This window comes from Equus quagga, unplaced genomic scaffold (assembly GCF_021613505.1).
Source record: "Equus quagga isolate Etosha38 unplaced genomic scaffold, UCLA_HA_Equagga_1.0 251_RagTag, whole genome shotgun sequence".
Classification (NCBI taxonomy): Eukaryota; Metazoa; Chordata; class Mammalia; order Perissodactyla; family Equidae; genus Equus; species Equus quagga.
This window is the reverse complement of record NW_025799859.1, coordinates 2,549,240-2,574,093: the sequence shown is the minus strand read 5'-3', so window position 1 is coordinate 2,574,093 and position 24,854 is coordinate 2,549,240. Positions and strand designations below refer to the sequence as shown.

The following is a 24,854-nucleotide window of genomic DNA, read 5'->3' as shown; positions in this document are numbered from 1 at the left end:
TTGGTTCTATAGTTCTTCAGCTGTAATGGGATCTGCAAGCCACCTCTAGATTGTATAACTGGTCACTTCGGGGTTCTTGGCTTAAACTAATACCCCCAGTGAAATAATTAATGGCTAGCTATATGGATTCCATCATGAATAACATCATAAACAGATCTATTAAACAAACAGTTATTCTTTCAAACTGGCGCTTAACAATTGTCACTCTGAAAGAACATTAATAAATGCTTCCAGGGTATCCAAGGAGGGCAAGCCAGGTGCCTTTAAAAAATATTTGTACAGATCTGTAGCAATTTATCTCCTGTGGCATATTCCAGTCCTGTTATTAAAGAAAAGCCAATTCTCCCAGCTTGTTACAAATCCACAAGTTTGGAGCATTCAGCTCATTCTTCCTGATGCTGGAAGTCATAATTTTTTTCTTTCAGGATAGAGGTCTATATATTTTTGGTGTAATATAAAATAGATAAGAGTATGGCCTTCCTTGTTAATAGTAGGTGATCTATTCAATCTATGCATTGTGTATTATATCTATTACGGCAAGTGTTTCATGGTAAACCAGTATAGGCTGTAAACATTCTACATTCGGTGTAAACACAGAAAACTGAAAACATCCTCTTGAAGCATAGATGCCTCTTCAATATCATGATCACAGAAAAAATTTTAGGTTGTTTTGTTTTATCTTTCATTTAGAACATTCATAAGTTCTTGTGAAAATCATAGACATTGGTCAGATTTTTTATCTATTCGCATATTATTTTTAAAATTCTTTACTTTTTTATTTTTTTTTTTTTTTGAGGAAGATTAGCCCTGAGCTAACATCCACCGCCAATCTTCCTCTTTTTGCTGAGGCAGACTGGCCCTGAGCTAGCATCCGAGCCCATCTTCCTCTACTTTATATGTGGGACGCCTGCCACAGCATGGCTTGGCTTGTGGTGCCATGACCATACCCGGGATCCAAACCAGCAAACCCCGGGCCACCGAAGCAGAACGTGTATTCACATATTTTAACACACCTATAAACATAAAGGCAAACCTACATTATTTCAGAATATTCTTATTTACCCAGAGCATACTTAGTTCATTATCAAGTAGCATTGATATATATTGTATTAGTTATATAGAATTATAGAAAAGAGTTCTACCATAATTATGGCAAAGGTCTAACTGTCCCAGAACCCAAGAAATATATATTATAAATCTTCAACAGGTCTTAGGAGGTTTGAGGATGAAAGATGAGTCCTGCCAAGGTTGTCTCCTCCAGGCGCTGGACCTCCAAGTCAGGACTTCAACGTGACCCAACACTGGAGCCTCTTTATGGACGTGTACTTTCAGATTAAGATGAATAAGTTCTGAGGATCTGCTGTACAGCATGGTGGCTATAATTGATAATATTGTATCGAATAATTGAAATTTGCTAAGAGAATAGATCATAAGGGCCCTCACGAAAAAAAGGGTAACTATGTGAGGTGATGGACCTGTTAATTACCTTGATGGTGGAAATCCTTTCACTATGTAAACATATATCAAATCATTACAATGCACACTTAAAAATATTACAATTTTGTTTGTCTGTTATACCTCAAGAAAGCTGGGAAAAAATAAAAAGAGAAAAGAAAAGAAAAAAATTAGGCTCTATTTCTAAAAAAATATAACTATTGTGTTATAATGTTATCACACTCTCTGTAATTATAAACAAATCGATATACAATTTGGAATAAGAAAAAAGGAATATAAATACCAAGGTCGGTATTTAGTTTTCTTGTCACTAATTCATTCATTATCAACTATCAGCTAGTGAATCTTGGATTTCATTTTGCTCATCAGAATAAAGGTATTAATTACTTAATCCTGTTCACTCCCTGCACGGTTGCTTCCCCTGTTTAGAACTAGTGCTCCTTGCTTGCTATTGTACTGATATGTATATATCAGTATGAATATATCTCCAGGCCCTTATGACAACTGTAATTAAGTGAGATATTATTAAAGTGTGATTATTTAATCTTTCTTTTCCTTGCTCTTCTGCAAATCTCATGAAGATAGGGACTGTATCTGCCCTGTTCAGCAGTGTGCTCCCAGGGCCTAGGGCACACATGCTGCCCCTGGAAGGCATTTGATAAATATGTGTTTCATCACTGATTAAAAACGAATGCATGTTGGGGCTGGCCCAGTGGCATAGTGGTTAAGTTCGCACACTCTGCTTTGGTGGCCCAGGGTTTGCAGGTTCGGATCCTGAGTGTGGACCTACATACTGATCAACAAGCCATGCTGTGGCAGCATCCCACATACAAAATAGAGGAAGATTGGCACAGATGTTAGCTCAGGGCCGATCTTCCTCACCAAAAAAAAAAAAGAGAAAGAAAGAACACATTTATTTGTGACCACAGTTCTGGGTCTCCTCGCTTCTCCTCTGGACTGCAGCACTCACCTCCTTACACGTGTTCCTGCCCATTGACGCCCCCCCACACACACACTCTATTTCACTTTCCACCTTGCAGTCTCCTTTGTCTCTTTGAAGTGCAACTCCAATCTTCTCTTTTCACCATTTTACTGTTGAGAAGACCAGGCTGAGAGAAGGGACATGGCTTGCACAGGGAGATAGGACTGTAAGTGACAGTGCCACATTTCCATTCCACTGTTCCTGACCCCAACTCCTTCCAGTAAATCAAAGCACTGCTGTTTCCACCTCTCACTCCTTCCCACTTTGGTTTTACCTGTTCTGACTGAGTTCATTGCTGCTGCTTCTTTCATTCATTCCTTCCCTCTTGGCACAATTCTTCTGATTGGATAAATTCAGCCACCGGAAGGATGTGCCAACAGATTGTTTTCTACCGTACACAGACTTGATTGGGACACTCCGCTTCTCCTCCGAGTCCATAATTTGCAAGTATAGTGGAAGAGTACAGTAGCTTTCATGTAATTTCAGGTATGGGCAAATGTTAGTGAAGCAAAAAACTTATTCCTGCAAAAATAAAATAATTTTTCTGTGGAAGTGTTTCTAAACTGTCTTAGACTTTCCACTTTCTTAAAAAAGGTGTGTTAATGTCATCTAATCTCTTCTCACTAAATCGGGAGAGCTAAGTGCTAAGCTTCAGTTACTTAGGAAATTCAAGCCTCTCCTGCTCCCCTGGTGCCATGTAAGTGAAGAGTCAATATGTGCTAAATACCCGTGTCAATGAGAATTGTGAAACATCGGCCCGAGGCAGCAAGGCTGGGAGTGACATCTCTTCTGCTGGTATCTCTTCCAGTAAGAAAAAGACCACCTGGTGGGATTGCTAGAGGATAGAGCTACCTGGACTGGCAATGGTGTGATATATATTGAACGGAATTTGAACCCCAGAAGCTCAAAGCTTTAAATGCCCTTCACTTCCTTTCTAGTATTCGCTGAGTGTAGAGAAATCTCCCCACCCCACTCTGCAGTTTACAACACAGCCCCACATGAAGCTACAGGGAAGAAGCGAAGCTATCACAGTAATGGATGTATAGAAAAGGGTTATCCCGTAGTTACGGCCAAGATCTGACTGTCTTGGATCCCAAGGAACACCAAGTAACATTCATGGTGCTGCAGCATCCAGAGGACTACGAATATAGAACCCTCATTTATGAGGGTTTCTCTCATTGGCTCCCTTCCCTTTGGTAATCAGGTTGACCTTCAAAGAAAGCTCCATCTAAAGGTTGATCCTGACTCACTGAATGTGTAGAATCAAGGCCAATGGACTGCCTCCAAAACTGAGAAAAGGGACATTTGAATCTAATACAGTCAGCAAGTCATTCCAACCCTATGTAAGATATTTATAGAATAAGCTCTTCTTTATTGAGCTACCAATTATCAAAATGGGGCCAATTTTTAAGAAATGAATATTAAATAAAAATAAAATGGCAATAATGGTAATAATGACAGACACCTTTATAGCGTGTAATATTGCCAGAATAATTTATAAATAATGTATGGTTTCTTAAACAACTCAGGTTATTTTAGATGACTCAGTGATGCGGTAAAGAATTATAAATTGAAATGCTTGAGAGTTCCTGACTTTTTCAAAAAAATCAATCCTAAACCAAGTGCCACAAAATTAAATGTAAATTAAACTAAGCTTGTGATAACAAAAGTGTATAAGCCTTGTGAGAATTCTGAAAGCAAAACTTTAAAAAAAGGATCTTTTCTACCTAAGTCAGAAATTTAAATTAACATCAACAGTCATGTCATGTTGCTAGCATGCACCCTTGAGATGAAGTGTTGAAAATGGCACCTTACCCTGTGTTCTTCTTCCCCAAAAACCCATCGCGCCAGTCTAAGCGTGAGAAAAATATCAGACAAACTCAAATTGAAGGGCATTCTACAAAATGCCTAACAAGTACTCCTCAAAACGTTCAAGGTCATCAGAAACAAGGAAAGACTGAGAAACTGTTGCAGCCAAGACAAGCCTAGGGATTCATCAAGACCAAATGTAATGTGGGATCCTAGGTGGGATCCTGGAGCAGATAAGGAACAGTAAGGAAAAACTGAGGAAATCTGAGTAAAGTATGGACTGTAATTAATAATAATGTATCAATATTGGTTCATTAGTTGCGACAAGTGTACTATGATGCAAGAGGTTGGCATTATAGGAAACTAGGGACAGGGTATATGGGCACTCTTTGTACTACACAACTTCTCTGTAAACTAAAATTATATACAGATACAGCTGAAAAAATGATCTCCTGATATAGTATTTGCAGAGAAGATGCTTTTTAGTTTATAAATTATTTCCATAATTCGTGACTATTCTCACATCTGCTACTATAAAATTCATCACAGCTTCTCTGCCTCTTGGGAAAAAAAGGCATTTAATTATCAGTGAGATTCGACTCCAGCTTGTTACGATGAATGATTTGAACCTGTCAGCTTTTTCTCCCTAAAAACAAAAGAACTGGAATGAAATAGTCTTCTTCCTCGACTCCCTTCCTTCCACCTGCTTCATTTAATTGATGAAGGTTTGAGCTTTTATTAATCTTTTTCAGCTTCTCTGTAAGATGCAAAAAAAGCTAATATGATATCATTGTATCTAGCTAATGTGTGTGCTTTGTGAAATGGATACACCCTGCCAAGACATAAATTACTTAAGCTTTGATAAATGTGTTGAAATCAAGGAATGTTCAAACAGATAAAGCACAGCAATTCCTCTTTTTCACCCTTTTTTAAACTCCATTTTGTGCTAGCGGTTAAATGTTTTTGCATTATTATTGTAATATGATGGGACAAAAGACAGCAGTGATATCGACATTAGCACCGGGAGCCCCAGCAAGTACAAAAGCAACCGGAAGGATGCAGCCCTGTGTTTTGTAGATAACATCTAACAACCCTGCCCTGGACAGAGTGGTTTGCCAGCAGGTTCCCAGCCACCTACAGTCCTCTCCCTGCATGTGTATCAGGGAATCGTTCAGGAGTGAGGGCACCTGCCAGACACTATGTACTTACAGCTCCCTTTGCTGACTCATTTGCTTGGTTGAAATCAAGGATCAGCAAACATATTTTGTTGGCAAAGAGAGCTCACCTGTGCCTTTGATCTGACTATGACTCAGATGCCAGATGACTGAAAACACGAGGCAGCATTTGATTGATGCTCTGGGGTTGAGAAGGTTGATTTCTACTCAGTTGTTAATTTATCGTATGGCGCTGAACAAGTTGCTTGATTAAGCATTAATTGGTTTCCTGGAGGCCTGACAGTTCATATAACCCTTTGAAGACCATTCTTGAATAGGAAACATGGGACTATCCATTGGACCATGCAAGAACCATCAGTCATTGAATGCCTTTTGCCACAGGTTGGGCTCAGTAATTTCCATCCAGTCTTTTATTTAGTCCTTATAATCAACCAGCAAAGGAGATAGAAGTGAGAAAACAGGGGCTCAGGTCAGACACTTAAGTGAGGGTGATGAGATCATCAGGCACCAAATCCTGTGCTTTGTTCGCCATGCTGCTTCCATATTGGGAGTATATGGATGAGTAGGGGGCAGGGTTGTGGCTCATCCCAAACCTAGTCATCTCCGATTAGGACTCCTGAGGTTAAGCCTGAGCCTGGAGGAGTTAGCTCATACCACCATCCACATGGACCCAGTGTAGGAGAGAGTGTCCTCTCAGCAGTGACGCATTTTTAAATAGTGAGCCAGGGGGAGGGCTGGACAAGTTACACCAAAGAGAGAGGAGGTACAATTGTCAGTTCTTTAAGACAACTAGAAAGACATTTACCCTTTTAATTATACTCTTCTACCAATACATCATTACCTGATAGCTTGTTGAGATTTGGGTTTAGAGTGGGAAGTCAGCCCTTGTGAGAACTGTCCATGTATTTTAAAGTAATAAACAAACAGATGAAGTTATACACAGCTTTTCTCAGCTTGGCTAATGTTGTTGCCAAAGCAAGTTAAAAATGTGATGGTCTAGGGCAAAGAAAAAAAAATTTAAATATATGTATACACATCTATCTTTTGATCTAAAGAACTGCCAGTGTTTTCATTGGCAGAGAGAACAATTATAGATCTGTGCTCTTAGTTAAATTTTATTATTTTTTCTGTAGACCAACCTTAAAATCAAGGGTTCCTTGCGCAGATTTGACCCCAAAGAGTATTGTGTTAGAATCTATGTTTTAGAAATCAAATTCTGTTTTGAATTCTCGTATAGGGAATCTTTTCTGAAGCATTACAGAGCCTTTCTAAAAGCAAATAATCACTAAGATTTTTTCTCCTCTCATATTTCTTAGGGTGAGTCACATATGTTTGGGTAATATTCTGTTAAAACATATATTATTAGAAAGAAAATCTTCAGATTTTTTAAAAAGTCTCAGTAAATAGCCATTTGTAATTATAATTATTGGGGCCAGCCCGGTGGCACAGTGGTTAAGTTCACACTTTCCACTTTGGTGGCCTGGAGTTCACTGGTTCAGATCCCGGGTGCGGACATGGCACCACTTGTCAAGCCATGCTGTGGTAGGTGTCCCACATGTAAAGTAGAGGAAGATGGGCACAGATGTTAGCTCAGGGCCAGTCTCTCTCAGCAAAAAGAGGAGGATTGGCAGCAGATGTTATCTCAGGACTAAGCTTCCTCAAAAAAAAATAATAATTATAATTATTATTAACATTATCATTGAGTAACCTCAGAACCATCATGACAGTAGCCCTTGAGATAAGAGAGGGATGTCATAATGTCCATCTCATAGAGAGGCCTATCATGTATTCTAAAATGCACCAATACCAGTTACCTTCAGACTGCATGATTGCAAAACTTACTTGTTGTTGAATGATGGGTTCAATGTTTATAGGTTTTCAATAGCGAAAAAGTAAGGAGAAAATTGGGCAAAGCAATAAATCAAGAGAAATGATCCAGGCAGGAAAAAATTCAGAAAAATGTGTAATGTAAAACAAACATTTTAAGAAAAAGAAAAGCATGTTGCTGCCGGTAGCAAAGAGTGTTTTTATACTTGTGGGTGAAAAATATTTTTTATTGGAAAATGGATCTTAGTTCTGCTAATGCAGTATTAATAGGCAGCGTGATGTGTATACGTTAAGAATTGAGATGTAAAAAAAAGCAGCAGCAGCAGCTAAAAGGAGAAAATGTCAGAAGGAATTTACCCTGTGAAAGAGAGGAAGGAAGGCAAGAGTGAGGGAAGAAGTGAGGAAGTTGTATGAAATAGGGGGCGAGAGAGCAGCAAGTAAATGAGCTCTTACATACCAGAGACTCTCAGCAAGTGGGAGGTCTGTCTGTCAGCAGGGACCAAGCAAGGAGCATCTCATGAAATACGGGAAACAGGTGAAAAATAGATAATAGACTCTGGGCAAAAAGAGTCATAATTACAGGGAAGAGAAATTGGACTTCGGTCAGCAAGGGGCTTCTTATCTGTCCATGTGTCCTTGGCCCGAGAGAGAGAGAGAGACAGAGAGACAGAGACAGAGAGAGAGAGAAAGAGAGAGAGAGAGAGAAAGAGAGACAGGGCCAGGACACATCCCTTGGACCAGGCTGCATCTCATGTCATTACTGAAGTTGGTACTGAACTCTGTGGGCTATTACCATTGATCTGAATGAGGTTCTTGCACATCATAATTAAGAGTGATCAAAATAGAAAGCACTAGTTACAGTATCAGAAACACCCAGAATATTTTGAGCTAGAAATCCTGAGTAATGATCTCTCTTTTCCTGGTGGCTATGCCAGCCTTTCAACACCAGGAGTGAAAAAGAAGTATCAACTCGGAATGCGTAAGCTGCTGAGAGAAGGATAGTACAGATTTACTTTCTCAAAATAGTAAGCATGTGCCTCATATCAATTTGCCCTTCTGCCAAACCTCAGTAATTTCAGTGAAGAGAAAAGAATTTTTAAAAAATACTGGAAACGAGGAAGAGAAATCTTCAGGAAATTAATCAGAGGCCAATATATATATATATGTACCCCCTTCCCAAGCAGTAAAAGAAGAAAAACCCACGCATACGTTGAAGTCCCTGGATTCCTACTCTCAGGTGATCTTGAGGATGAGGTCCAGGTGAAAACACTTTTCAGAGAGCTCTACTGAAGCTTTAACTTCTAAACTTTTATGAATATATACAAGATAACCTCATGTTATTAACCTCTACCATATAGTCGAGTGCAATATTTATAATCCAGGCTATGTCTTTTTTCCTTTCAAAATTGGATTGAAAGCAATAATTTTTGTAGTAATCTGAGACTAGTTTTAGCAGGTGCTCTGCTAAGTTTGAAAGGATTGGAGAAACAATCCATAAACAACAGCCTCACTTCTTTGCCATCCTTTTCATCACGCTGACAGTTTTCTAGAGAATCATTACAGGAATGGTTTGTGCCGTTAGAGATAAGAGGCTATGTGTGTTTCCACTAGAAACCTCTGTTTTCCAGACTTTATAACTTATCCATAAATATTCACTCGAGGCAACAGTTTCATATATAATGATGCTGCCCCTCAAAATCCATATTCACTTAACTGAATGATTTTTAGAAATCATGGGGACTCTTACACCACAAAAAGAAGAAAAAGAAAAATCGAATACAAATAAAATGCTATGTTTCAGTGGGTATGATTTGAACCAAAATACTGTGAAATTCAGAAAACACATTCACATAACTCTTTCTTAGAAATTCTATCTTTCAGGATATAATTCACTTATAATAAAATTTATTAAATCCTGTACAGCCTGTTAATTAATTCAAAATGTTTCCAATTTATTTCTGTTTCTATAAAGGCAACTAAATTTGAAATTTTATTTTTTCAACTAAAACTTTTTTAGAACTTCCTAATTCTATCCACGCTTCTTTTTGGTTACAAGTTTCAGATGGAATTATATCAAAAGCTATGAAATTATATGATATAAGCCTTTAGATATAATAATATCCTTAAGATTTTACTTAAGCAACATCAATATCTTATATTCAGATGGTTTCTAGCTCCTCAGTAGAAACCTTCAGCATTCTAGAGCTGAATTCTATCTGAAAGAAAAGACCTCACAAATTTAATGGTTTTGTCAAGTGAGAGACGAAAATATACTACTTTTCCCAATCTGGAAAGATAGAATTGTAAAGATTAGGGAACAGAAACTAAAACCACATCAACCCATTAAAACGAAATACTCTCCTCTTAATCTCACCATTTTAATTTTTGTACTCACAGTTTTACTTTGCTTGAATTCACTTCTTGTCTTTTTACACTGTTGAGCCCAGCTGTGTGTGTGAAATGCTATTAGCAAGAATCCAAATAATATTGCAAGAATTTCCCTTGTGCTTTGGCTTTAGTACGTCTATGCTGAAAGCCTTATGTAAAGTTTATTTCTCTTTCTTCTTTTCAAACAGCTATTTTGTGACAGTAAAAGAGTGGTGCATGCCACAGAGGGGCTGGATTGGGAAGACAAAGATGCTCCAGGGACCTTGGTCGGAAACGTGGTGCACTCAAGGATCATCAATCCTCTGCGCCTGTTTGTTAAGCAGTCTCCAGTCCCAAAGCCCGGACACTTGGCATATGCGGACAGCATGGAAAACTTTTGGGATTGGCTGGCCAACATCACGGAGGTTCAGGAGCCATTGGCAAGAACTAAACGGAGGCCAATAGTAAAAACTGGAAAATTTAAGAAAATGTTTGGATGGGGTGACTTCCATTCTAACATCAAAACTGTAAAACTCAACCTCCTCATCACGGGGAAAATTGTTGACCATGGAAATGGAACCTTCAGTGTTTATTTCCGACACAATTCAACAGGCCTGGGCAATGTTTCAGTGAGTTTGGTACCCCCCTCCAAAGTGGTGGAATTTGAAGTGTCCCCGCAGTCTACCTTGGAGACCAAGGAATCCAAATCTTTCAACTGTCGCATTGAGTATGAAAAAACAGATCGGGCGAAGAAGACCGCCCTGTGCAACTTTGACCCATCGAAGATCTGCTACCAGGAGCAGACTCAGAGCCACGTGTCTTGGTTGTGCTCCAAACCCTTCAAGGTCATTTGCATTTACATTGCCTTTTACAGTGTTGATTATAAACTTGTGCAAAAGGTCTGTCCTGACTACAATTACCATAGTGAGACTCCATACTTATCTTCTGGCTGAGTCCTTCCACAGTGGTAGAAGTGAAGGATGGATATATATTTAATTAGAATGACCGAGAACCAAGCCCATCTCTTCATGGTAAAGGATCCCTTTTGTTTCTGCCAGTGACCCTTAGTTCCCTATAAGATTTTCAAATTAAAAAAAAAGAAAAGAAACATCTTTAAATGTGACACGTGTTTGTTTCATTCCTAAGTACCTTAATCTAAAGAGTCAAACTGTTCATGAAGCCATCACTTTCATATAGGATGGCTAAGTCCTCGAAACGCTGTTCCTCTAAAAGAAGCATCAGTGGTAGCAACATGTAACAGGAAAGAACCGAATTATGCATGTGATAAACATTGCTCTTGAGATGAGCCTGCCTTTGAAATATGTTTTGGAAGGTTACCTTAGAAATAGCGGATTCAGTAAAGAAACTGAAAAGATTGCATTTGATAGATGAATTGGATTTCTGACATCGAATTCTTTTTTCATTGCTGCCTCTTCCCCCACGTCTGTGCTGTTATCGATAGGAGAGATGAAGGGGTAAAATTTGTTTCAAAACTTGTGCGAAGTTACAGTGCCACTGTGGAACTAAATACATTATTATCTGAGCTCAAGTTGAGTGGAATGTGATTTAAACAATTAGCCCCGTCTTGGTCACCATCCTTAACAGTGTCATCTGAGTAGCAATATTAGTGTATAGGGAAAGCAAATCTGGATATATTATGTCAGTTCAACAGTAATGAAGATCCTGATGCTTTTAGATTTCTTTGCCAAATTCAGTGCTGTCAGATTGTCAAAAATATCATAAAATCTATATAACCTATAACTCATTCTATAATTTGATAGTGTGATTTTATATACATGTATAAAACTACTCTGAAATTGAGAGAAAGAGATTGTTTCCTAAGCTAGAATGGAAAAAAAAAATTGGAAGTGGAGGGAGGAAATTCCAAGATTATGGATTCATTATTCTAGCCTCCTGGATTAAGTTCTTGCATTTAGTTAATTATTTGAATGAGGGATGAACTTCTGTGGAAATAAAGAGTTATATTTAAAGATGACTAATTATTATTAAGTGCTAATAACCAAGATACGTGACTTACCAGGCTTTTGAGATTACTTCCAAGTTATTGTTGCTGCACAGTCGGGGCCCTTGTCCCTTTGTCTGAGCCGGTGGATGGTCAGCCTGTATCATAGAACTGCACGATCCCTTTGCATGAGCACAGGAGGAGGATCTGGCTGACCAGTAAAAGTTTTCTAGAACTTGTAAGATTCATGGAATGGCTACTCTGTTTACAATAGAGGTTAACATTTTTCCCCTTCTTCTCTGTAAAATATCGGTTCAAGCAACACATTAAATTGAGGACTGAAGGAAGACCAGTCCTAATCAACAAAAATGTTCTGACCACCTTGTTCAAAAAGCCAACAGCTCCGTTCTCTGTTTGCGTCTCCATTCCCTTCCTCTGACTGCTGATAGCTGCACAGTGTTTGATTTTGTCTTTTGTAAAAATTGTACTAGGCTTAGTGTGTGGTAGTACAGGCTTGAAATTTTTGCTCTGAGTTCATCGGGTGCTTTTGTAACTTTGTGGTTGGTGTGAAATATTTTGAGACATCTTTTTATTTTCATCTAGAAACAAGATTAAAATACTATTTATTGTAAAATATGTGGGAACCATATATGTATATATACTTAGAATTTTCTGTGTACAGAGAACGTATGCGTACACATTTCTATGTAAATAAAAAGAATTTGGTAAATCTGTCACATGACTTCAGGGTTTGTTTGGTTTTTTTTTTTAAACTGTTCTCATTTCTTTTCCTCACAAGCGTTTTGTGTGTGTGTGTGTATGTGTGTGTGTAATATCGACTGAACATTAAGATTTTCTGTATGTACATTTTTATTTATTTATTTATTTATTAAGATTTTATTTTTCCATTTTCTCCCCAAAGCCCCCTGGTACATAGTTGTATATTTTAGGTGTGGGTCCTTCTGGTTGTGGTATGTGGGATGTCGCCTCAGCATGGCTTGATGAGCGGTGCCATGTCTGCACCCAGGATTCGAACCAGTGAAACCTTGGGCCACTGAAGCGGAGCACACGAACTTAACCACTGAGCCACAGGGCCAGCCCCTGTATGTACATTTTAAATAGAGCAGCTTAGAGATGATAAAGTAGAGTAAAAGGATTATTCACATAAAGCCCTCTGAATGTAACCTCTCATCAAGTAAGAACTCTGTGTGAGCTACCGTTATGATTGCTGTTGTTATTGTGACAACATGAAATGCCATCTAAAAGTATCTGATGTTCAAAAGTTGAGTGATGTAAACATTACGTCCATACAAAGAAAAAAGACCCTGTAAATCAGTCTACACAATTCTTAGGTTTTAGCAGGGTTTGTGGAATTTAAAAAAATAAAAGAAAGTTTCCCTAGGCACATTTTTTTAATTGGAATAGAACATATGCCATGTATATTTTTAAGTCATAATTTCATTTCAAAGCCTACATGACTGTCAGTAATGGTATTTGGCACAGTGTAAATCAGGTCCCACTTCAACATGCAAATGCACACATTTCTGCAAAACCATTTTTGCCTTGGAGTGCTGCAGTTGAGGAAAAGGACATTCATGTTAGCTAATTTTACAGTCAGGAATTGTTCAAAAGTTAAAGGAACAGACCCTTTTAAAAATGAAAATTAGACTGATAGATTGAGCACCCACAACTAATATAATGTTATATGTCAATTATATCTCAATAAAAAAAACTTTTTTAATTAAAAAAAAAAAACTAGCAAAATTTAATCTCCAGGAAGATGTCCAGCATCTTCTCAGGGTCTCTGTAGGCCTGCTGTTTACTAGAAATCAAACTCATTTGAGATATTTTCACTCCTCAGCAGAAACAATCTTTTTATTCATTAACACATAGAATCAGAAAAGAGACCACATTTCCATGACTAAGAACAATGTCATCACAGCAGCTACGTACTGTAAAATCTGGAAGGGAAAGAAGAGAACCTGTGGACAGCATGTAGCAAAGCAGCAATCAGTAAAAAAGAAACAATTTTCTTCTTACTGCTGTGTACTTGAAATTTCAACACATCCTCATGATCTAAACTAACATAGCAACAGAGGCCGGCCTGGTGGCACAGTGGTTAAGTTCACACGTTCTGCTTTGGCGGCCCGGGGTTCATTGGTTCAGATCCTGGGTGTGGACCTACACACTGCTTGACAAGCCATGCTGTGGCAGGTGTCCCACATATAAAGTAGAGGAAGATGGGCAAGGATGTTAGCTCAGGGCCAGTCTTCCTCAGCAAAAAGAGGAGGATTGGTGGCAGATTTTAGCTCGGGGCTAATCTTCCTCAAAAAAATAGAATAACATAGCAATAAGGAGTGTGCTTCTCTGACATGACCACTCATAAGAGCACCTGATATATGTTACTTTATTTTCTTTAATCTTTATTCTGCGACACCTTTCTTCTTTACGTTATATGACCCAGGAACTACATGCTACATTTTACACATGACTGCTACCTTTTAAACATTCCACAACTGGCTAATTCTGTCTCCATCCAACACATGGTTCTGCAGGGTTGGAGCTGCCATTAGAACTGAGAGAGCCCTGCCATTCAAAGTGTGTTGGCAGGTCAGCAGTATTACCTGTAAGCTTGTTAGAAATGCAGAATCTCAGGTCCTAACCCCAACACACTGAATTGGAGTTTTCACTTTAACCAGATCCCCATGTGACTGGTATGTCCATTAAAGACTGAGAAGTACTTCCTTAGAAAGTCTGATTTAGTAAATGTGCTGTAGGGGTTTAAGAATCTATGTCTTAAATAAGCACCTTAGGTTATGCTGGTTCAAAGGGACTTCTGACAATACTGTCAAAAAAAAAAGTTCAAAGAACAGACCTTTTTTTTTTTTTGCTGAGGAGGATTATCCCTGTGCTAACATCTGTTGTCAATCTTCCTCTTTTTTTGCTTGAGGAAGATTAGCCCTGAGCTAACATCCATGCCAGTCTTCCTCCACTTTTTATGTGGGTCACTGCCACATCATGGCTGACGAGTGGTGTGGGTCTGTGCCGAGGATCCAAACCCATGAGCTCAGGCCACTGAAGCAGGGCACACTGAACTTAACCACTATGCCACGGGGCCGGCCCCAGACCTTTTTAAAAATGAAATTAAACTAATAAGTTGATAACCAAATCAAGGAATGTGATCAATCCAATATTAACATATAGAAAAGCAATATTTCAAAGACAGTGCAGCCTACACTATCTTCTAGTTCAGCTTCCTCATCTGACAGACAAGGAAAACCAAGGCCCCATGAGAGTAAAGGACATGCCCAGCAGTCAGTGGCAAACCCAATGGAAACGCAGGTCTCTTGACTCCTGGTCCCAGGTCTGGTGTTACGTAAGAAAGGTAAACTGAAACAGGTATTCAAGACAAAACCAAATAACTGCAGTGAGTTTCTAACAAGACGTGATCCAGAAGCCAAAACTAAACGTGAAAATGGCTGAAAATGCTCTCCTTCCAAAATCTTCAGGATCGTAATTTCTCTATGAACACAAAATTTTTAAAAACTAAAACTATAGAATTATATCCAAAGATAAGAGTCCTGGGATATATTAGAGCTATGACTGGCTATGAATTAATAGGAATAGAAAACTACATTTCACAGAATTTTTAAGCGGTGATAACACCTGAGAATATATTTTCATAGAAATAGGTAAATTGCGTGGAATGCCTTAATTTCCTAAAGGTTCAATTTAGTCTCTTAAAGAAACTTAATCAATTGGCCTGTAAAATAGAGGGTGGAGTTGTGCATTTTTACTTGCAGTAAAACTTTAGTTAACCCAAGTTAGTCAGAACTTTTAATGAATGGAAATTTAATATCTCCAATTGTAAGAGACAAATCACAGGGAAACAAGCTCATGTTAGAGATGTTTTTCCTTCACAAAAATCTTGTAGAAGGTATTCAGAGGTAATTCATATTCACTTCATTTCCTACCCCATATTGTGAGGTCTGGAACCCTGGAAACATATCTCATTCTGCTTCACTTGTAATCTTGCCTTGTCTTCATCCAACTCAGTTCCCTCATAAATAGTCTGTAATCTCTTCTCAAAAAGAACGAAAAACGAGGGAGTTAACTTTGCATCCCCTATAGCACCTGGCAAAGCGTCTGCTGTGTAGCAGGTACTTGATCAATATCTGTCTCTTGATTTCTTAAAAATCTCCAGCACAATGTAATGATTATTCAAGACTCTCCCTACCCAGTAATGTAAGAGTTACCTTGTAACATTTCCAACACAAACACAATACCCACTGAATGTGAGCTCAGAACCAGACAAGCCTAAAAGCTGGAAACAATATTAGAAATCATCTATAGTAAGTGTTGTTTATCAGACAAAGAACTGGAGGCCTGATGGGGTTTAATAGCCTGGGTATTCTTATTTTCCTTCCTGCCTGGGTAAAGCCATTCTTTCTCCTCCAAATCATTGATGTTCCATATTTGTGATAGAGACTGTCAGCTGTCCACCAGAAAGGACACTTCTTCTCCCATTGCAACAGAAAGTTCAGCAATGTGGCCGGCCAACTAGATTGCATGCCCCTGCCTCTCATGCGGTGAGGTGTGACCTTGTTGCTGAGCTACGGTTAATGGCATGTGAGCGGAGGAGATGTGTACCCCTCCAGCAGCAGACTTGTGTAGGTGTGCTCGTGCTTCCCCGTGCTCTGTCCCCTTTGGCTGTCTCAGATAGATGCCCTCAGGGACCTGAGAGGCTGCACAGTGAAGGAGGCAAAGCAACTGCCCGTCTGAGTGCCTTTCCGACCAGGGAAGAGAGCCACCCAGCTAACCAACAGCCCACCCTGGGCTGCTACCTGAAAATAAACAAATATATTATTCTTTAAGTCACTAAATGATGAGGACGGATTTGTTACTGCACCGCAGCACGACCTAACTTATACAAACGTCACATAAAATCTTCTCTGTCTACGAGCTCTCTAGCCCACTCTGATCTTCATCGATTTGAACTGTTTCTTTTAATCTATGGTAGGCATTGCAGTAATAATTTCATAACCACCACTTTCAGCTTGCCTTATTATTTACACTTCTTCATGTGTTCTATCATCCAAAAATAGAGTAAGTCCACCAAAGCCAGCGATCACGTTTTATACTTTTTTTGAATGTCCCACAATGCCCAGATAAAGCTAATGCCTTTTGAGTAATATATACATTAAGGTGAGATGCATTAAAAGAACATAGGTAGTTATTTACTTAAAAACATATGTTGTACAAATGACCCATATAAAATAGAGGTGGAGAATTTTTATAATCAAACAGCAGTGTAAGAATCATGCTAATTCTACCTCACCTACTAAGACAGAGAAGAAGAGTATACAATTTTCTTTTCTATCTCTCTTTTGTATTGGTAATACACAACGGGAATTCGTAATCCCAAAGGCGCCAACAGGGTATCCAGTGGAAGGTCTCCCTTCCAGCCCTTATGCTGTAGCCACTCTGCTTCCCTCTCTAGAGGAAAACCATAGGATAAATTTCCTGTCTATCCTGCTAGAGACAAAGTCATATATTTTGAAGTGTTTTAAATGATTAAAAATGTTTTCAGTTTTCCAGGATGCTCTCCTTTTTTTAATATGGTTAGCTGAAGCATTCTGATACATTCATTCGTTTCCTTTTTTAATTTAACAAATCACTTTCAAATGTCAAAATTTTTTAATTTAAAAATATTACCCATAATCCTTATCACTAATCAATTAAATATATTTGATCTTACATTTTCCTTCTCATCTCTATCCATGTACATGGATATGTGTGTATACGTGCACACATATATGTGTGTGTAGTTTTGATGTAGTTGCAATTCAGTTCAGTATGGTACTGTAATAAATATTCCATTATATCCTATATATAAAACTTTTGACTGGAATAAAAAGACACTAAGAACATTTCCTGAGTAAATCGTGTGGGAAATTGTGTATGGCTCGATATGAACTCAAAAATGGAATACCCTCAGGATTATTTGAGTAACGGGATGCTCTCCAATTTCTCTCTCTCTTGTCATCCACCCTATGACAAATAGAGGTTCCATAGAATTATTCTGGTCCCTGAAACATAAAACAGTTTTGCAGAACTTAGTGGGTCAGAGAGAAATCACAAATTTTAATTAAGAGGATTAAGCTCAGATCCCACTCCCAAAAAAATTTGGGAAGCCAACTCACCCTCGGAGCCCATGAGACAACTAACACAGCAAATGGCATCTATCATTATCATGATCCGACTCCACTGACTTTCTGAAAGAACTATTCAGATCATAGTAGTACAGAAGCGAAAGACTCTTTACCAGGAAAGGGAGCCAATGTTTATTGATGCCGACTATGGGTCTGACACCATCCTAGATCCTTTACAAATAAACACAGACTTTGGAGTTAGTCCAAACTGAATTTATGCTTTGAATCTGCCATTTAATAGCTGTGTGACCTTGAGCCAGTTAGTCAACCTTTCTGAGTGTCGGTTTTTCTCATCTACAAAATGGAGTTATAATACCTGGCTAATAGTTGTGTCAAGGTGAAAGTAAATATCACATCGATAATGAACAGTAAGGGATGATAAGAACCTTAAAGCACAATACTCTTTTTATTAGATAATAAATTGCTACCATACTTTATAGAACGTAGACATACCAAAGCCAGTGTAAATACTTAGATTTCCTTGTGTTTATTCAGAATCCCTTCCTCCAAAATTACGTGGTGTATCAGTGGAAAATGTCCTTACGACCAGGCTGTAAGCCATATACGCAAGTAAACAAGTAGTTGGACTTCTCAGGTGTCTTCAGAGAGATGTATATTTAAGATGCTTTTTTTTCTTTCTGTATTTGGGAGAAGTTGAAAATTTAGACACAATGTCTTACATAGAGAAAATCAAAGATTCTAAAAACAAGGGCCAACTGGCTTCCTATTATTAAGCCCAGATATCTTTTAAGTAGAGAATAGATATTGTAGTAAACAAAAAAAAATTAATTTTATTTAGTTAATAAATGCCATTTAACAAAATAATGATCACAAAAGGAAGACTTATGATCAAAAGGATACCTAGATCTAGTGAGTACCTAGTGGGTGATCTTGCCAACCCCTTCTTTTCCTATCAATTTTACTTTGGCATAATCGATTTAGTGACATGCTGGATCCCAGCAGCTATTTTGTACAATGTGACCATGCCCATTGGATTCTTTCCATAGCACTGGGAATGAGCATCTCTTGCACAGTGGGCCACTCAGGAGCCTTGCCTGGGAATTTAGAGGTAGAACCAAGAGACAGTTCATTGTGGAGTATTACACTTAGGGACTGTTGGCCATGATGTTTTCCAAGATGTAGGTAATGAAGCTGTCCTACAGAAAGAGGGAAGCACATAGAAAGGAGTAGAGATGAGAAAAGGCAAGTCCTGAAAGGTCTCTCGTTTTGGGTCATTCCCAAGGGCTGCCTGCAATCCCTGCCTTTGGGTTCAGTGAGACAGCTCTATGTATCATTGTAATAAATGTTCTTTTTTTTTTTTCTATAGATAACTGCATTAGTCAGAGTCCTCGCAGGAAACAAAGGTCACCCAGATAGTCTGAGTATCCTGTGGGAGAAGTAAATGTCCCAACTTGTTTACCTTCTGGCTGGCCATGTTATATGCTTTGGCCACGTGGATGTGCATAGACTTGACCTTTGCCCTACCCAAGCAGAAGATTTACATGTAATTGTGGGGTTTGGGTTGGGTTTCTGCCCTCTGTCATACAAACATCATGTTCTTTCAGCCTGGGATCTAGAATGAGAAGACACCTGGAATTTAAGCCACAGCTGACCCACAGCCCTCGTGTTACATGAGCGAAAAACGAATGTCTATTGTTTTAAGCTACTGAACCTTTTTGTTGTTTGTTGCCACAATAAAAACTGACAAATAAGTGAGGCATGCATAGATGAGTAATAGCTGGATGCCACTACCAACTTAGGCTAAAGAAATAAGGGAAGAAATAATACACTGAGAGCTGTGAGAGCTGGAGTAGTGAAAAAAGGGCTGCCTGGCCTAGTGGGAGCTGTAGTCAAGGGAAAGCAGCCACTACTCAAAGAAGAGCAGAGGAAAGAAATGAATGTCCAGATCTTTCTCTCCTACTGCCCTCATTCACATCTGTAACATCTCCCATTGTCAAATCCAACCAGAAGTCAATCAACAAGATGGTCCAAGAGAATGAGTCCTCAGAGCTCAGCATCCCAGAGCACAGAGCAACACAGTGTCAGACCCTGGCCACTAGCCAAAATGGCAATGAATGCATGGAAAGTGGGAAGGACAAGTGTAGGATAACCCAAAAAATAGCTCAAATATATTTATATTACGTGCAACCAAGAGTTCTCCTAACGTGAAAGATAATTTTGACTTTACACAAAGAATTAGTGAGAGAAACAATGATTTGAGATAAATCTCTCAATAGAAAAGAACACAGAGACCCCACGTTACTAGTAGGCTATAAGCTGCTTTATTGAGAGGAAAAAAAACTTGATGGGAACAGGAATCACATTTTATTAAACAGGTTCGTGGTACCTAGCACTGTTCCACGTACTTTATATGCGACATAAGTACTTGATAAGGACAATGATGGTGATGATAGATTTGCTTCTCTTCCAGGATCAATTTAAGTAGTTGTATTTCTATTTTCCCATTTATACATTGTAGAAAAAAACTTTGTACTATAGTTTTCAAAGATTTTAGGTAAAGAAAAACAGAGAGCATTATTTTGCAAAAGACAATCCTGAGTTGTTGGATTCTACAAGTGATTTATTCTGCTACATCATGGAAAATAAATGCCCTTTCCAACTGACTGAGACTCTTTTCATTTGTCAACTATTGATCCCCTCCCACAACCTCTCTTCTGAGCTCCATGATTCTTCTAGAGGTTAAACCAATGAAGCCCGGTCCCATTTATTTCTTCCTACTTTATGCTGTGGTATCACCATCGATAACATCAGAGCAGCCAGCCACTCATCTTCAGTGAGTAGCACAGTGGCAGACATGGCTAGAGGGAAGCTTTTAGAGGCTGCCTAGGCATTTCCTCTCAGGACCCAATAATGCAACTTAACCCTTGAAAGTAACTACAGAATGCATATTTTAAAAAATTATTTCCTTTAAATTTTATGTGTGTCTACACCTGCAGTGCCCCTTGGTTTACACTCTAAGGAGGGAGCAAGAAGGAAAGTCCTAATAGGCATCAGCATATTGTATGTTAGGTCAGAGGCAAGTGGGTTACAAGAGGGAGAAGGAAGGGAATAGGACAAGTTGAAGGTCAAAGAAAAATCTCCATGACTCTCAAATGCTATGCTCCTGATAATTTATTTCTAGGGTCCACTGACAACGTTTCCCTTTTAGTTTCTGGAATCCTGCTGAAGAACTTTTTGCTCCCTAAAGATTTGTACCTGTTGTTTCTAACTCATGAATCACTACCTCCTATTTCTGAGCTACTGTGAAAAGATGCTCATCAAACTCCTTAAGTCCTCCCAATTAAATTGGCATGGTCCTGAACACCCCAGAGACCTAACTTCTCCACACTCACTTAGAAAACCCCACACTGTCATGTATTGTAGGAATAAGAGGCCAAAAGAGAATATATGTGTCTGTCTAAATAATTGTCATGGGTTCCTTTAGATGGATCAATGACTTTTTCATTTGAGGGATACCATCATTTGAATTATACTGACTTTCTTTTTATACTGGAAGCTACACAACTTTTAAAGGAAAAAAGGTTTCTTTTTACTTCTTTTCTAGCCTATGAAATGTTAATAGCAGGACATCTGCCCTCAGTGTTGCTTGACCAATATTATTAAAGGTACCAGCAGACCAGTCTATCTCTATTTATTTATTTATGCTCCATCTTGTCCAAGAAATTATTTAAGGTGGCTTGTAGGAATAGATTTTTGAAAAATACTATAAATCAATGATGCCAAATGATTTCTATGCTACACAGAACTTTATTGTTTGGTAGTGGAGGCCCAAAAGATGATGTTGAAAAGAATTTGCGGCTGACTTGGCAGCTCACTAAGAATGAGTGACATAATCAATTAGCAATCTCTGCCACGAGCATGGAAGGGGAAAACAGTAGATATGCCATCCTAGTTTTTTAATGTAAAAAACAAAGCAAGTTTTAAATGAAAATCTAAGTGAATAATCAAGTCCGAGAGAAGGTTCTCCCAAATATGACACTAAGGCAGAAACCATCAAACAAAAGACTGATAAATTTAATAATTGATTTTTTAAATATCAAATCAGACCACACAAAAAAGATAAAAAGAGGGCTGGCCTAGTGGCACAGCAGTTAAGTGCGCACGTTCCACTTCCGCGGCCCAGGGTTCCCTAGTTCGGATCCCAGGTGCAGACATGGCACCACTTGGCACACCATGCTGTGGTAGGTATCCCACATATAAAGTAGAGGAAGATGGGCATGGATGTTAGCTCAGGACCAGTCTTCCTCAGCAAAAAGAGGAGGATTGGCAGCAGATGTTAGCTCAGGGCTGATCTTCCTCAAAAAAAAAAAAAAAAAAAGATAAAAAGGAATGAGAAACTGGAAGATATTTGGCAACACTCATTAAATAAGGTATTCATACCCTTTAAGTCTAAAGATCTAGGTCAATAACCAAAATATGGTCTTCACAATTAAATACAGAGAACCTTATACCAGCTGCACCTAATAAGAAACCCAACTTAGAATGGCTTAAATGGATACAAGTTCTATTGTTCCATGTAAGATAAATCTGGAGGTAAGCTGTCTGGGGCTGTTATGGAAGCATCATGATGTAACCTTGCCAACTGGGACCAGCCTCTTCCTGCTGTGCCATCCTTACCAGGTGGCTTTCATCTCCTTGTCACCTCACTGTGACAAGACCTGCATACAGTCTTATAGCAGACAGGAGGAAAAGGAAGGACACTGGGCAAAAGCAAAAATGGAACAAGCTGGCTCATTTATCCCATTTTAAGCAATTTTGCTCAAAATCTCCCCCAGTGACTTCCACATAGTTCTCATTAGCCAGGACTGTGATATATGGCCAACCCCAGCTACAAGGTAGGCTGAGAAATACAGTTGTTGTTATTGTTGTAATTTAACTTGGCAGGTGATGGCCCTGAATAAAATTGAAGTCGTTTCACTAAGAAAGAAGGGGAAAATGCATGTTGGGGAACGCAGTTAGGGCATCTGCCATGAGCATCAACCTGCAATTCAAAGGAAGGAAGGAAAAAGGAATGAAGGAGGGAGGAAGAGCTGAAGGGAGTAAGAAGGAAGGAAATTAGTTCAAGAGGGAAGGCAGGAGGAATGTTAGAAAGATAAATGTCTCATAAATATGTGAAAACAGTTTTCCTCCTCACCATTACTCAAATTAATACAAATTAAGGTACAGTTTTTCACCTAACAAATTGGAAATTCAAAAAAGAAATTCTTTTTGATATCCAAGTTAAATGGTATGCAGGAAAGCAAACTTTCTCATCGTCTGCCTTTCTGGAAGGCAATGTGGCAATATCTTCAAAAGCCTTTCAGTTTTACTTATGCTTTGACCCCGCTACTGCACTACTAAGGAGATAGTCATAGATAAGTGTGAAGATTGAGCAACAAGGATGCTCACTGGAGCATCATTATTAATATGGAAGCACCAAATGACTGAAATCTTCAGCCGGGAGACTGGTTGAGAATATTGAGGCAGATATATGCAATAGAATTCTGTGCAATCATATAAAATGATGATGTGAAGGAAAATTCTGTTGGGACAAGTCTATCAAGGGCGGGTAAGCAGTAGTTAACAGAAGTTACTTTTAATTCATTCCAACACATAAAAGAGTGAGCTTTGGGATCTTCAACATTTTATTCTGCAAAGCTTGGTTGCAATGGTTTGAACCTGAAAATCATTGTAAGGCAGAGGAAACCAGAGTTATCCTTCCTGAAACACTCAATAAAGCACCTAGTGATTGCCCAGCTTTCCGCGAGGCTGTTTTCTGACCTACTCTACAAAACAAATGATTTCCAAAATATATGCAAGGGAAATACTTAAAGTTATTTTGCAGTAAAGCATTCTTATTCATTGAGGACATTTGCCAAAAATATTAACTTTAGTTAGGAAATAAGCTGTAGCCTTTTTTCTGGCAAAAATCAGGAAAGGGTTGTTTGTTCAGGTCTATTCTAACTCAATGTAATGAAATCCTATCAGCAGCAAAAAAAGAATAGTCATCTGTTCACTGTAGTGAGGGGTGGGGAGAAAGCTGGCAAGATGCAATTAACTCACTCACAAATAATATGAGTGTGTAAGAAATAAATAATGGAGAAAATATTTCAAAACACATCCTGGTGTTACCCAACTGGAAATTTTTAACTCTTTCATTCCCAGACCTTCCCGACTGACTCTCAAGCAGATCCTGTCTGAGTATCAATATAGAAGATTCCATGCTTAGAGTTAGCACCTTAGTCCAAGGACAGGTCAATAAAACCACAAATCATCATTTTTACTTGATTTTCTTATGAGGTGGTAATGAATATAACATTGTCTATGGCAGAAGAGCTGTGTCTAAAGACCGTGTGCTTCTTAATAGATGTTACCTTGAGGTGCAATTTTAGTTACATGATATCTGGCATGTGGATGCAATGATAAATAATGGGTATATAATTTGTATAAGCAAAGGACTGTCTTTTTGACTAGACTGTCAGCTTGCTCAGACCACGGATCTCTTGTTCATTCTTCTTCCCTAGCCCTTAGCAAAATACTTGACCCTTAGTATGCTCAATAACCTGTGTTTAACTCAATTGAAAATGAGAGAGACTGCCTTCTGGGTCTATCCATTCAGGACCACAGTTGTAGAATTCATAAAAGTCCACTTTTCAAAATGGTTCTTTAAAAGCTTAGGTGATGTCAGGGAAGGAGAAATTCCTCCTTCTACTCTTCTTGTGTTCTAATGGCTGGACTAATAACAAAATTGACACAAGACCAGATTAATGGGAGGAAAAAAACGTATATATTGAAGATCATAAAAATGATACTCTCCGAGTAAACAAAGCAGGCAATTTATGTTCTTTCTACACAAAGAAACGATAAATTTGTGAGGAAATGACAGGACAAAGAAACTTAGGTTTGGGGTACATAATTAGTGAGGAATTTAAGCAGAGTTTAGGCTGAGGTAGTAAATTAGCATGGTTGGTTTATATAGGCTTCTCAGCCCTGAATCTCCTAGGTCTGATGATAAAGATGCAGGAAGAGCTCCTTTTCCATGGGAGATGTATTTCCCCTTTTCA

General features: G+C 38.6%; 1 protein-coding gene across 1 annotated transcript in view; it reads left to right on the top strand.

Annotated features, from left to right (window-relative positions):
- Positions 1 to 12,150, top strand: part of LOC124233815 (neurexophilin-2) — a 118,912-nt gene extending 106,762 nt beyond the window's left edge. Inside the window, exon 2 of the mRNA XM_046651039.1 lies at positions 9,825 to 12,150. Within this exon, the coding sequence (XP_046506995.1) occupies positions 9,825 to 10,568 (744 nt within the window). The 3' untranslated portion in view covers positions 10,569 to 12,150. The remainder of the gene's footprint in view (positions 1 to 9,824) is intronic.
- The last annotated feature ends 12,704 nt before the right edge of the window (positions 12,151 to 24,854 follow it).